A 12040-nucleotide genomic window follows, 5' to 3' on the forward strand; every position below is an offset into this window, starting at 1 on the left:
GAAGGATAACTGAATCCCTCCAGTGGAATTATAAACCCTTAGGATGGATTTCTAAATCCCTCTAGTGGAATTATAAGCCCCCTGGAAAGATATCTGAATCCCTCCAGTGGAGTTATAAGCTTCTAGGAAGGATAACTAAATCCCTCCAATGGAATTATAACCCCCCAGGAAGAACATCTGAATCCCTCCAGTGGAATTATAAACCCCAAGGAAGGATATCTGAATCTCTCCAGGGGAATTATAAACCCCTAGGAAGGATAACTGAATTCCTCCAGTGGAATTATAACCCCCAAGGAAGGATATCTGAATCCCTCCAGTGGAATTATAAACCCTTAGGATGGATTTCTAAATCCCTCCAGTGGAATTATAAGCCCCCTGGAATGATATCTGAATCCCTCCAGTGGAGTTATAAGCTTCTAGGAAGGAAAACCGAATCCCTCCAATGGAATTATAACCCCCCAGGAAGAACATCTGAATCCCATCAGTGGAATTATAAACCCCAAGGAAGGATGTCTGAATCCCTCCAGTGGAATTATAAACCCCTAGGAAGGATAACTGAATCCCTCCAGTGGAATGTAAATCACCCTGCGTAAAGTTTTAAATTGTAAAAAGCATTTTTTCAAACCCCTCCAGTGAAAATAAAATCCCTCCGGTGCTCTCCAGTAGAATCGAAATCTTACTACGAACTTCTTTAAGTCGAATTTTGCGCTCATAGTTTGAATTACAGTTACAGGAAAGGATTCTCGAGAAATTTGGAGAATTTGGGGAAATTCCTAACTTTTGTTACTCGGGCACAGTCTGAATTTTGTGCTCAAAGTCTGAATTTTGCGTTCATAGTCTGAATTTTGGGCTCATACATAGTCTGGATTTTGCGCTCATAGTCTTAATTTTGCGCTCATAGTCTGAAATTTGAGCTCAAAGTCTGAATTTGCGCTTACAGTTTGAATTTTGCACCCATAGTCTGAATTTTGCGCTCATAGTCTGAATTTTGCGCTCATAGTCTGAATTTTGTCCTCATAGTCTGAATTTTGCACTCAAAGTCTCAATTATCTATATTTTTTTCAATGTGTTTTGGTCCAAAATAAACTATCAAAAGTATAAATATATCCACTGATATTATTTTTTTTAGTCTAAAAATGTAGGAAAAGTATTAGACACAGAGACGACTGTTAGGAATTTTTACTGTCTTTAAGCTTTCTTGGTTTCCTTCAACTGTATTGTTTCTTTCTTTGCTAAATCATTAAGTACATGTTTTTGATACAATATGGCGGACAGAAAACAAAATTTAGTCTTGAGATCGTTTTAATATTATAGAATCTTAAGGTCGTCATACAGCGTCTATATCTTTGTGGGAAAACCCTCTATTAAACAAAATTGATGATTATTCATCTAGCCTTTAATTCTTGTTATCTACACGCTCAGGAATATATCAATACAATAAAGATGAATTTTTTTCTTAATAACCATAAGAACCCTAACAATTGCCTTTCTTAAATTGCTTACAAGTTTACAAGTAAACAAAGAGAAGCTGTTAATTGATGTATTTTTAGTCAAAAATGGTTATATTTTTAGTGGAAAATGGTTATATTTTTAGTGGAAAATGGTTATATTTTTGGTCGAAATTTTTTTTTTTTTTTGGTGAGTTATATAAAATTTTAGGTAAAAATGTTTATAGTTTGGTTAGTTATATTTTAGGTAAAAATGTTTATATTTTGGTGAGTTATATTTTGGGTAAAAATGTTTATATTTTGGTGAGTTATATTTTAGGTCTGATATATTTGTGGTGGTAATATTAGTAGTGTTTTAATTTTCCCCGCCCATCGTACATTCTCCAGTCTACATCGATTAAGATTTTTTTATATAANTATATTTTAGGTAAAAATGTTTATATTTTGGTGAGTTATATTTTAGGTAAAAATGTTTATATTTTGGTGAGTTATATTTTAGGTCTGATATATTTGTGGTGGTAATATTAGTAGTGTTTTAATTTTCCCCGCCCATCGTACATTCTCCAGTCTACATCGATTAAGATTTTTTTTGATTTAAGGTCACTGCCCTCCATGCTGGTCTCTATTTTGACATCTATAAGCCCAAAATGTGGGTAAAAGTCAATATGGAGGTCATGACCTCAGATCCAGCATGTTCTTACCCCTTTAATTGACCTTAGCTGGAGGCTGCAAAATTAGTTTCAACATGAATTGCTCCACGGCCTTTAAAGAGAGTTTTTGTGACAACTATACCTTTATATCTTTATGAAATATTTTATTAAAGTAGTATTTCATTCTTACATAGACCAGCATAGCTTTACTATTCTGGTCTATGAAATTCAACACACTTTGCAGCAATGGCGTATACAGGGGGGAGATCTTGATATTCACTGTGGGCACTCTTAATTTGAGGAACTTTACCTTTCCATTTCTTTATTTTAGTTATTCCTCCCCTGATCAAAGGTCCCTCCAAACCCTGATTACAATGCAGGATAGAGAATAAAGATTAAAATAATCTGCAGATTAACTAAAGATCCAAATTAAGCATTTATCTCGATATTTTTCGATACAATCCGACCTTGAGGAATCTGATCTAATGAATTTAGACCTGAAAATGTATGTTAGATCTTACGATAGGTTAGGTTAAGCTGGGTACATAGATTAGAAAGGAGGTTAAAATCTAGTAATTTATTAGACGATTTTAACCCGTAAAAGCAAACTGTTCGATATATTCCGAAAAACTACCTGATAAGTGGTTGGGATATTTATTCATCGGTTTCCTCTCGGTCTGTTTTCAATCAGTAAAAAATTATTTTTGATAAAAATTAAATCAATTAATTGGGTCAAGGTACTAATGCAAGGAAAGTTAATTGCGGTCGCTTATACTCTGAGTACATATTGAAACCAGTTCTCTCTGGGCGTAATTTGTAAAAAAGAATATATGAATCAGTGTTCATCTAGTATCCGAGGAGGTTAAAAACATTTAATTTTGATAATTTTGAAAATTCACATAATAGTTTCAAAAGTCGACCAGAATATTTCATAGATTATTTTTGTGAAAATGGATTCCATGTCAGGCTTTCGACATCCGTCTTGTGTTTACTTTTCCGCCCAAAGACAGTACACTGCAGTACAAGAAATGCGTACACCTATGAAATAACTTTCCTTGCATAAGTACTTTGAATGGGGATAAATGTTGAATGAAGAAATCCTGAAAAAGTTTTGAAAATAATTCTCGCTCACTCAGGGAAAAAGGGAAAAAAGTTACCTCTTCAAAAAAGACCCCCTGAAAAAAATATCAACAAAAAAAACTGAAAAAAAAATATTACTCTCAAACCCCAAATCTGAACTATTAAAAAAAAGAGAGATTATAAAAATTTCCTGATTCTAAATGGTTCATCAAGTTTCAGTGTAAAAATAAGCAAAAAAAAATAAGACAAAAAATCAGTAATTTTTTTTAGAAAATACCTGGATCCGGATCAATTTTTTTCCAGTGCGGATTAAGGATCCGGATCCGCGTCTAAATTAAATGTATTCTATAAGCACTGGACTTTTTAATATCTTTTCAATGTTTAGGTGATAGTTTTCTAGGAGCCACATCCTCATTCCAAACTCCAGGTACACCTCATAATAGATCAATATGAAAATTTGCCAAAAGTCAAACTATTTTTCAGAGAAGGTGCAGAAATAGAAAATAAGGGTCCAATCACATTCTTTTTTTTTACACCGCTTTTCATTTTTTTTACACCGCTTTTCATTTTTGAAAATGCGCCCTTCCCTGTGAACTGGAATTTAAAACTGTTGAAATCTGAAAATAATAAATTCTGATTTTTTAAATGATTGATTGGTATATTGATTGATTTGTTGATTGATTGATGATTTGTTGATTGATTGATTGATTTGTTGATTGATTGATGATCTGTTGATTGATTGATTGTTTTGTTGATGATTTGTTGGTTGATTTATTGATTGATTTGCTGATTGATACCAGTGATTCTTTAGGGTTCTCGAATCCTGCTTCTTTCTTCACTTCCCCAGCAGGTGGTGCAACTATACTAGGAATATAGTATTAAAGGGATTGTAAGCGTTATTTCAAGTGACCTTTCATGCAAGGATGACAATACCTGATTTACAACGGTTCCCTGGAAAGGTGGAAGATAACGTCGTTTTTCTGACGCGAAAAGTGTTTATTTCTGTAAATTTCTCCATTGTTTCTTGTGAGCAAGAAATTCGAAAGTCACTTTTTTATAGAAACCACAAAGAAAAGTTAGCAGTGGATATCTAATTTATGATTGATCAGACAATGCTTTCAAGTGTACTGTTGTAAATCGGACATTGTCATCTTTCCATGGAGGGTCGCTAGAAATTACGCTTACAGTCCCTTTAAATACATTTCGTTTGTTATTGTCAGTTCATTTGATCAGTGGTCAATCAGCTGTCAGTTTGGGGGGTGGGGGAGGCCTTTTAAAAAAATAAAATCTAGTTACTGGAAAGAGATGGCAGATTACCACTTCAGAAGTTCATATGTCTATATTCAAAACTATCAGAAAATGTTTAGGCTCTAAGACAATTACTATGCAATGTTTTAGTTTCTTTATCAAATTATTATTATTCAGGTTCTATCTGAAAATGTAAAAACTCTTAGTTAATAATAATGTTTGTTCGGATAGGTCTCCATCAGCTGTCTCCCTCCAGTGTAGACCTTGCTCCACCCCACTCTACCCTACAATCCCCGCCCATCTCTCTATCCACACCTGTCCCACCACCGCACTCCCTCGTCACCCCTGCCCCACCGCCTCTCAAACCCTCAACACCTCTGCTTCCTTCAAATATTCCCCTTTTTACCCCCGGTAGTACCCCGGCGCCCCTGACCAGTGGAACTCTTCTAAAACGTCCTGTTTACGCTCCTGATCCGTTTATGAGCACTTCTGCAATAAAGGTTGCGCCCCTCGGCGTCCTTGGAGGGGGTCTAGGGTCCCCTGGGGGTCTCCCACCTCAATACACAACTCCAGGTACATATTTATTAGTGTTGAATGATTTTCAAAAATGTCAACCATTACCATACTAAAAATTAACCTATCAAGCTACGGAAAATATTTAACTAATCTATCTATATATAAATTTGGCTTGTCTGTCTGTTTGTTTGTAGCCAATAAACGCCAAAACGGCTGAACCGATCAGGCCCAAATTTTGTGTGGGACCTCGCGTGGCCCCAGGGAGTGTTTATGGCCAATCAGACTTTAAATATGTAATCTTAAAATATTTTTATCCTAAGATATTTAATTTTGTGAAATTTTTGAAAATGCGCGAAAAAATATTTTGAAATCCGCAAATTTTTTTATACTGTACAAAGAGTCTGAGAAGATGCTCACAGATAAAGCCACAATTAAAAGTTGAAAAAGAAGATGGGCGCGAAACGCCCTAACAGCCTACTCTATACTCCTTCCTATTTCTTCTCCCTTTTATAGAGAAACTGCAATTGGTAATATCATCATTCAGACAGAAAAGCAAGAATATCTCTATCATTTTTCTAAACTAAAGGTTTAAGGGGACCGTTGTGAATTGGACATGACACTTATAAAACGGATGTTCGCTCAAATTACGTGAACAGTCTCTTTAAATTCACGTCTTCTTGTAATGAATATTATTTCTAGGTATTCTACCGAGTAGTCAGAGTTCTGTTAACCTTCAAACTATCCCACCAGGTAAACAATTTGTTAATATTTTTTATATTAACTATTAGCTCAAGTGTCCGGCATTGCCCGTGGAATTTTTAAAAATCGAATTTTTAAAAATTAATTTAAAAAAATAGAATTTTGAAGAAAAAAATTGAATGTTTGGATAAAAATAAAATTTCGAGTTTTGTTTAGCCTTTGTCACCCTCAGACTATCCATGAGTGTCCACAAATAATGTCAGCCCATTCGGTCCAGCCGTTTGGTGGAATAGAGGAAACATATATACGAACGTCTTGCTTTTTTATATAGATAATAATTAGTTTAACAAGAATCAACATCAATCACCAATCATGGTGCTAAATCATGAAGTAAAACATATGGATGGGGATTAAAAACATCGAAATGAAACTTTTGAAAAAATGAAAGTTAAATTTTTTACCCAAATCTTTGAAATAAAGAGAGAGGATGATTACCCAATAAGCTTGGAAGTTTTCTTCTTAATAAAGCTGAATTCCAACATTTTGTGGATAAAATGGGGTGGGGGTATAATGTATAAAAAAAAGATAGAGCAAAATTTCAAAGTGAAGATCGAAGATGGGCGCGAACCGCCCTGGAAGCCTGGTAAACATAATTAATTATTTTGAATTCTGAAGGTTCGACAGGATCTGGTGGTCCAGGATTGAACCCGTCCTACTCCAGTCCTAATCTTCAGTCCAGCAACCCATACGGAGCTGAATCCGTCCCTGGACAAAACTTCAAGTCCGGAGCAGACTCCAAATCGAATGAGGTAAAATAACTATATATAGTTATGGCTTAATTAACAAATAAAAACATTTATTGTTCTTTTAAAGCCAAGATAATCAAATTCAATCAATCAAGGATCGCTTCATTGTACGAGGGTGCTAGAGCATCGGGAAACCCGTCGGTCGCAGGGTGCAATTAAAACTATTTATGATCCAAAAGCTTAAAACCTCCAGCAGGGTTTAAGAGCCTGTAGACGTAATTTAAAGTGACCCTCAATTCAAAAATAATAGATTATCAGGTCCTATTCACAACAGTACCCTGTAAACACGGATACATGTTCTTGTTTTTCATTCTGACAATTGATTAGTTTTAATCGCACTGCTGATTTATGCTGCAGAAGTAAAGATGGAAATTATCAGAGTTGGACATGCCACTCTTGAAATGGAGGGTCACTTGAAATTACATCTACAGTCCCTTTAATAAATTAAGAAAAAAAAACAATCATTGCATCTAATTGCATTGACTTTTGTCACTCGATTTTTATCAAATTAAGAATGTTAACACGAATGCATCCACGAGTCGACAGAAGAAACTTCCTAATGTATTCTAGGTTCTACTGAGTGTATACAATGTATTCTAGGTTCTAAGGAGTGTATACCATGTATTCTAAGTTCTAAGGAGTGTATATCATGTATTCTAGGTTATAAGGAGTGTATACCATGTATTCTAGGTTCTACACAGTGTATACAATGTATTCTATGTTCTAAGGAGTGTATACAATGTGTTATATGTTCTACAGAGTGTATACAATGTATTCTAGGTTCTAAGGAGTGTATACCATGTATTCTAGGTTCTACACAGTGTATACCATGTATTCTATGTTCTAAGGAGTGTATGCTATGTATTCTATGGTCTACAGAGAGTGTATAGCATTTATTCTAAGTTCTACAGAGTGTGTACAATGTATTCTTGTTCTGCGGAGTGAATACCATGTATTCCATGTTCTACAGAGTGTATACAATATATTCTATGTTCTACGGAGTGAATACCATGTATTCTAGGTTCTACGGAGTGTATACCATGTACTCTAGGTTCTAAGGAGTGTATACCATGTATTCTATTCTCTATAGAGAGTGTTCACCATGTATTCTAAGTTCTACAGAGTGAATATAATGTATTTTATGTTCTACGAAGTGAATACCAGGTATTCTATGTTCTACGGAGTGTACACTATGTATTCTAGGTTCTACAGAGTGTATACAATGTATTCAAGTTTCTAAGGAGTGTATACCATGTGTTCTAGGTTCTACAGAGTGTATACAATGTATTATAGGTTCTACGGAGTAAATACCATGTACTCTAGGTTCTACAGAGTGTATACAATTTATTCTATGTCCTACGGAGTGTATACCATGCAATCTAGGTTCTACGGAGTGAATACATGTATTCTAGGTTCTACGGAGTATATACCATGTTTTCTATGTTCTACGGAGTGGACTATGTTTTCTAGGTTCTAGAGAGTGTATACTAAGTATTCTATGGTATACGCAGTGTATATACCATGTATTTCAAGTTCTAAGGAGTGTATATACCATGTATTTCATGTTCTACGGAGTGTATAACATGTATCCCATGTTCTACGGAGTGTATACCATGTATTTCAGGTTCTACGGAATGTATATACCATATGTTCTAGGTTCTACGGAGTGTATACCATGTATTTCAGGCTCTACGGAATGTATAAACCATATTTTCTAGGTTCTACGGAGTGTATACCATGTATTTCAGGTTCTACGGAGTGTATATACCATATGTTCTAGGTTCTAGGGAGTTTATATACCATATGTTCTAGGTTCTACGGAGTGTATACCATGTGTTCTAGGTTCTACGGAGTGTATACCTGTTGAAGGAACTCGGTATGATGTCCTTATTCCTCAGAGAATTAAACGCTCAGTGTATTGGGCCGGAGAGGTAGATTTTCTAGAGCAAATAATTCTAAAGAAACATATTTTTACTCTTTTGAGAATATATTGTTGTTTACCTTTGAACAATGAGTTTAGAGAACTCTGTTTGTTTATCTTTCAAATTGTATCTATAATTGTATTTATCAAATTGTATCAAATTGTCTCTATAATTGTCCTGGGTAAAATAATATATGAACCAGTGCTTAAGATCCATTTAATTTTAATGTATCCGCACATTTTCGATATATATATGCATGAAACCCTGAGAAGTTATTCAAATAGCTCATTTATTTATAAAATTAAGGTTAATTTCACTTCAGCTAAAAAACTTCTACTTAAGAATGTTAACATGGATTCATCTTTGAGTCGCCCAAAGAAACTTCATAATGTGTTCTAGGTTCTAAGGATTGTATACCATGTATTCTAGGTTCTACACAGTGTATACAATGTATTCTACAGGGGTCCCACATCAAATTAGACCGCGTCAATGGGTCTAAATTACAATTTTGGGAACAAATCAGAAAATTTAAGAAGAATGAATCATTTAAAAAAAATTTAATAAGGCTAATAGAAAATTTTTTTGGCAGAAAATGCTAGATTTTTCGCGTATTATGTGCGTATTTTGGCGTTAAAAATTGTTGATAATCTAATATGATATGGGATGCTCTGTATGTTCTAAGGAGTGTATACCATGTGTTCTAGGTTCTACAGAGTGTATACAATTTATTCTTGTTCTACGGAGTGAATACCATGTATTCTATGTTCTACAGAGTGTAACATTCTCTTACAAATTAAGGCTGTAGATACAAGCCACGGTAGTTGGGGCTTTACGGCTTCAGCTACTTCCACTCGGGCATAACAGTATCATTGCACATGTCATACTAACTCTGTGACCCACGTACTCCTAAGGGAGGCATAGGGTTGCCGGGAGGGGTGGTTTCCTGGTAACATTTGTGTTATTGGGATGTCATAATAGATAGATAGATACAATATATTCTATGTTCTACGGAGTTTATGCCATGTATTTTAGGTTCTACGGAGTGAATATCTTGTATTCTAGGCTTTAAGGAGTGTATACTAAGTATTCTATGGTATACGCAGTGTATATACCATGTATTTCAGGTTCTACGGAGTGCATATACCATGTATTCTAGGTCTACGGAGTGTATGCCATGTATCCCAGTTTCTACGGAGTGTATATACCATGTATTCTAGGTCTACGGAGTGTATACCATGTATCCCTGGTTCTACGGCGTGTATACCATGTATCCCAGGTTCTACGGAGTGTATATACCATATGTTCTAGGTTCTACGGAGTGTATACCATGTATCCCTGGTTCTACGGAGTGTATATACCATGTATTTCAAGTTCTACGGAGTGTATATACCATGTCCTAGGTTCTACGGAGTGTATACCATGTATCCCAGGTTCTACGGAGTGTATATACCATATGTTCTAGGTTCTACGGAGTGTATACCTGTTGAAGGAACTCGGTATGATGTCCTTATTCCTCAGAGAATTAAACGCTCAGTGTATTGGGCCGGAGAGGTAGATTTTNATCTGATTAAGGTTGTAAATCGGGCATTGTCATTTTAGCATAAAGGAACGCTTGCAATTGCGCATACGCTCCCTTTAATTTTGAGGAAAATTTATTTAAATAAGATGTTTGACGAAAAAAGAGGATTTTACTGTTTTCAGAAGCTAAGGCTCAAAAAGATTAAAGGGACTGTTGAACGTGACCCTCCATGACGAGAGTACAATACCTTTTTCACAACAGTACCCTTGAAATCATTTTCTTGATCATTATTATGGAAGATATTGTTGTTTTTCTAGTATTTTATTCCGATAATTTATATGTATTTTCCTAAGTAGAGAAACCACAATAAAAAATAATCAGTTTTTCCAATTTATAAAGATGGATGTCTAATTTATCCTTGATCAGACAAAGCTTTTAAAGGTACTGTTGTGAATCGGGCATTGCTAACTTTGCATAGAGGTTCACTTGAAATTATGCTTACACTTCCTTTAACACAAAAATTGTTAACATTAATATTAAAAATGAATAAATTTTAGATTTATAATTTTTTTAATTTCTAAGCATAATTAAGCAATGTTTTATTTATTCAGGAAGATGGGTTCCCTATGAAGAAGATGTTGCTGAAAGACTGGAAGCCGAGTTTATGGACGCTCAAAGGTAAATTTCTGTCTAAAATTATACCAGGGGTGTTTATATTTTATGTTTATCTTTTGGGAAAACTAAATTGTTTGGTTGTGGAAACAAGATGTTTTTGCGGAGGTAAAATAATTTGGGGGAAAATCCTCTAAGCAAGCTTCGAAAATCATTTATTTGTTTCAAAATGTTGAAAATGTTTATGTTGATTCCAAATAAGGGAAGAATTCACAGAAATAAGCATATTTTGATTCAGAAAACGACAGTATTTTTCACATTTTAAGCAGCTACGTAGAACCTCACAGAAATAAACACTTTTTGAGTCAAAAAACGACGTTATCTTCCACATTTTAAATAGACTAGGCTTTTAGGGCGCTTCGAGCCCATCAATATTTAAATTGTGAACATGTTCTTTTTGTTTACATTTAAAAACAAAGAAGAAAAAATTTTTGGGATTTTTCAAGAATTTAAATTTTTTTAAAAATTAAAAACCTTCTAAACACATTTTTTTATCATTCATAAACCTTCCCTGTGGTCACGTGATGTCCCACAAAAAATTTGGGCCCGATCGGTTCAGCCGTTTTGACGTTTATTGGATACAAACAAACAGACAAACAGACAGACAAGCCAAATTTATATATAGATTCAGGTTTCAAGGGTTACGTTGTAAATAGGACATTGCCATCTTTGTATGGAGGGTCACTTGATTTTACGTTTACAGTCCCATTAATTTCTATTAGAACTGGAACAGTCCCTTTAATTTATATTAGAACTGGAACAGTCCCTTTAATTTATATTAGAACTGGAACAGTCCCTTTATTTTCTATTAGAACTGGAACAGTACCTTTCATTTATATTAGAACTGGAACAGTCCCTTTAATTTCTATTAGAACTGGAACAGTCCCTTTAATTTAAATTATAACTGGAACAGTCTCTTTAATTAATATTAGGAACTGGAATAGTCCCTTTAATTTATATTAGAACTGGAACAGTCCCTTTAATTAATATTAGGAACTGGAATAGTCCCTTTAATTTATATTAGAACTGGAACAGTCCCTTTAATTAATATTAGGAACTGGAATAGTCCCTTTAATTTATATTAGAACTGGAACAGTCCCTTTAATTAATATTAGGAACTGGAATAGTCCCTTTAATTTATATTAGAACTGGAACAGTCCCTTTAATTAATATTAGGAACTGGAATANTCCTTGAAATTCATACCCCTGATTCCTTATTTAAATAATTATCATTATTATTATCTATTTACTATTATCTTTTATTATTATTAAGGTGATCATGCACTTTCCTACTTCTTCTGCTAATCATGGTGCATTAGGTGATAAATAAAATGTTTATTTAATGTTAAATTGGAAAATGATAATAATTTAGAATTTAGAATTTAGAATTTAGAATTTAGAATTTAGAATTTAGAATTTAGAATTTAGAATTGACCTTTGAATTTTCAATCAATTGTTTATCTTGAAATTAATGCACCCA

At 34.2% G+C, this 12040-nt stretch overlaps 2 protein-coding genes across 2 annotated transcripts in view; both read left to right on the plus strand.

Annotated features, from left to right (window-relative positions):
• The window catches only part of LOC111711581 (proline-rich receptor-like protein kinase PERK13), a 14765-nt gene extending 2928 nt beyond the window's left edge, over positions 1-11837 (plus strand). Inside the window, exons 3-11 of the mRNA XM_023485968.1 lie at positions 3531-3605; positions 3990-4028; positions 4658-4999; positions 5642-5692; positions 6317-6450; positions 8290-8378; positions 9678-9799; positions 10500-10566; positions 11834-11837. Of these exons, the coding sequence (XP_023341736.1) occupies positions 3531-3605; positions 3990-4028; positions 4658-4999; positions 5642-5692; positions 6317-6450; positions 8290-8378; positions 9678-9799; positions 10500-10566; positions 11834-11837 (923 nt within the window). The remainder of the gene's footprint in view (positions 1-3530; positions 3606-3989; positions 4029-4657; positions 5000-5641; positions 5693-6316; positions 6451-8289; positions 8379-9677; positions 9800-10499; positions 10567-11833) is intronic.
• LOC111711580 (phospholipase DDHD2) overlaps positions 11817-12040 on the plus strand; it is a 17273-nt gene continuing 17049 nt past the window's right edge. The window contains exon 1 of the mRNA XM_023485967.1: positions 11817-11879. Coding sequence (XP_023341735.1) covers positions 11840-11879 — 40 coding nt within the window. The 5' untranslated portion in view covers positions 11817-11839. The remainder of the gene's footprint in view (positions 11880-12040) is intronic.

Source organism: Eurytemora carolleeae, unplaced genomic scaffold (genome assembly GCF_000591075.1).
Source record: "Eurytemora carolleeae unplaced genomic scaffold, Eaff_2.0 scaffold1089, whole genome shotgun sequence".
Taxonomy (NCBI): domain Eukaryota; kingdom Metazoa; phylum Arthropoda; class Copepoda; order Calanoida; family Temoridae; genus Eurytemora; species Eurytemora carolleeae.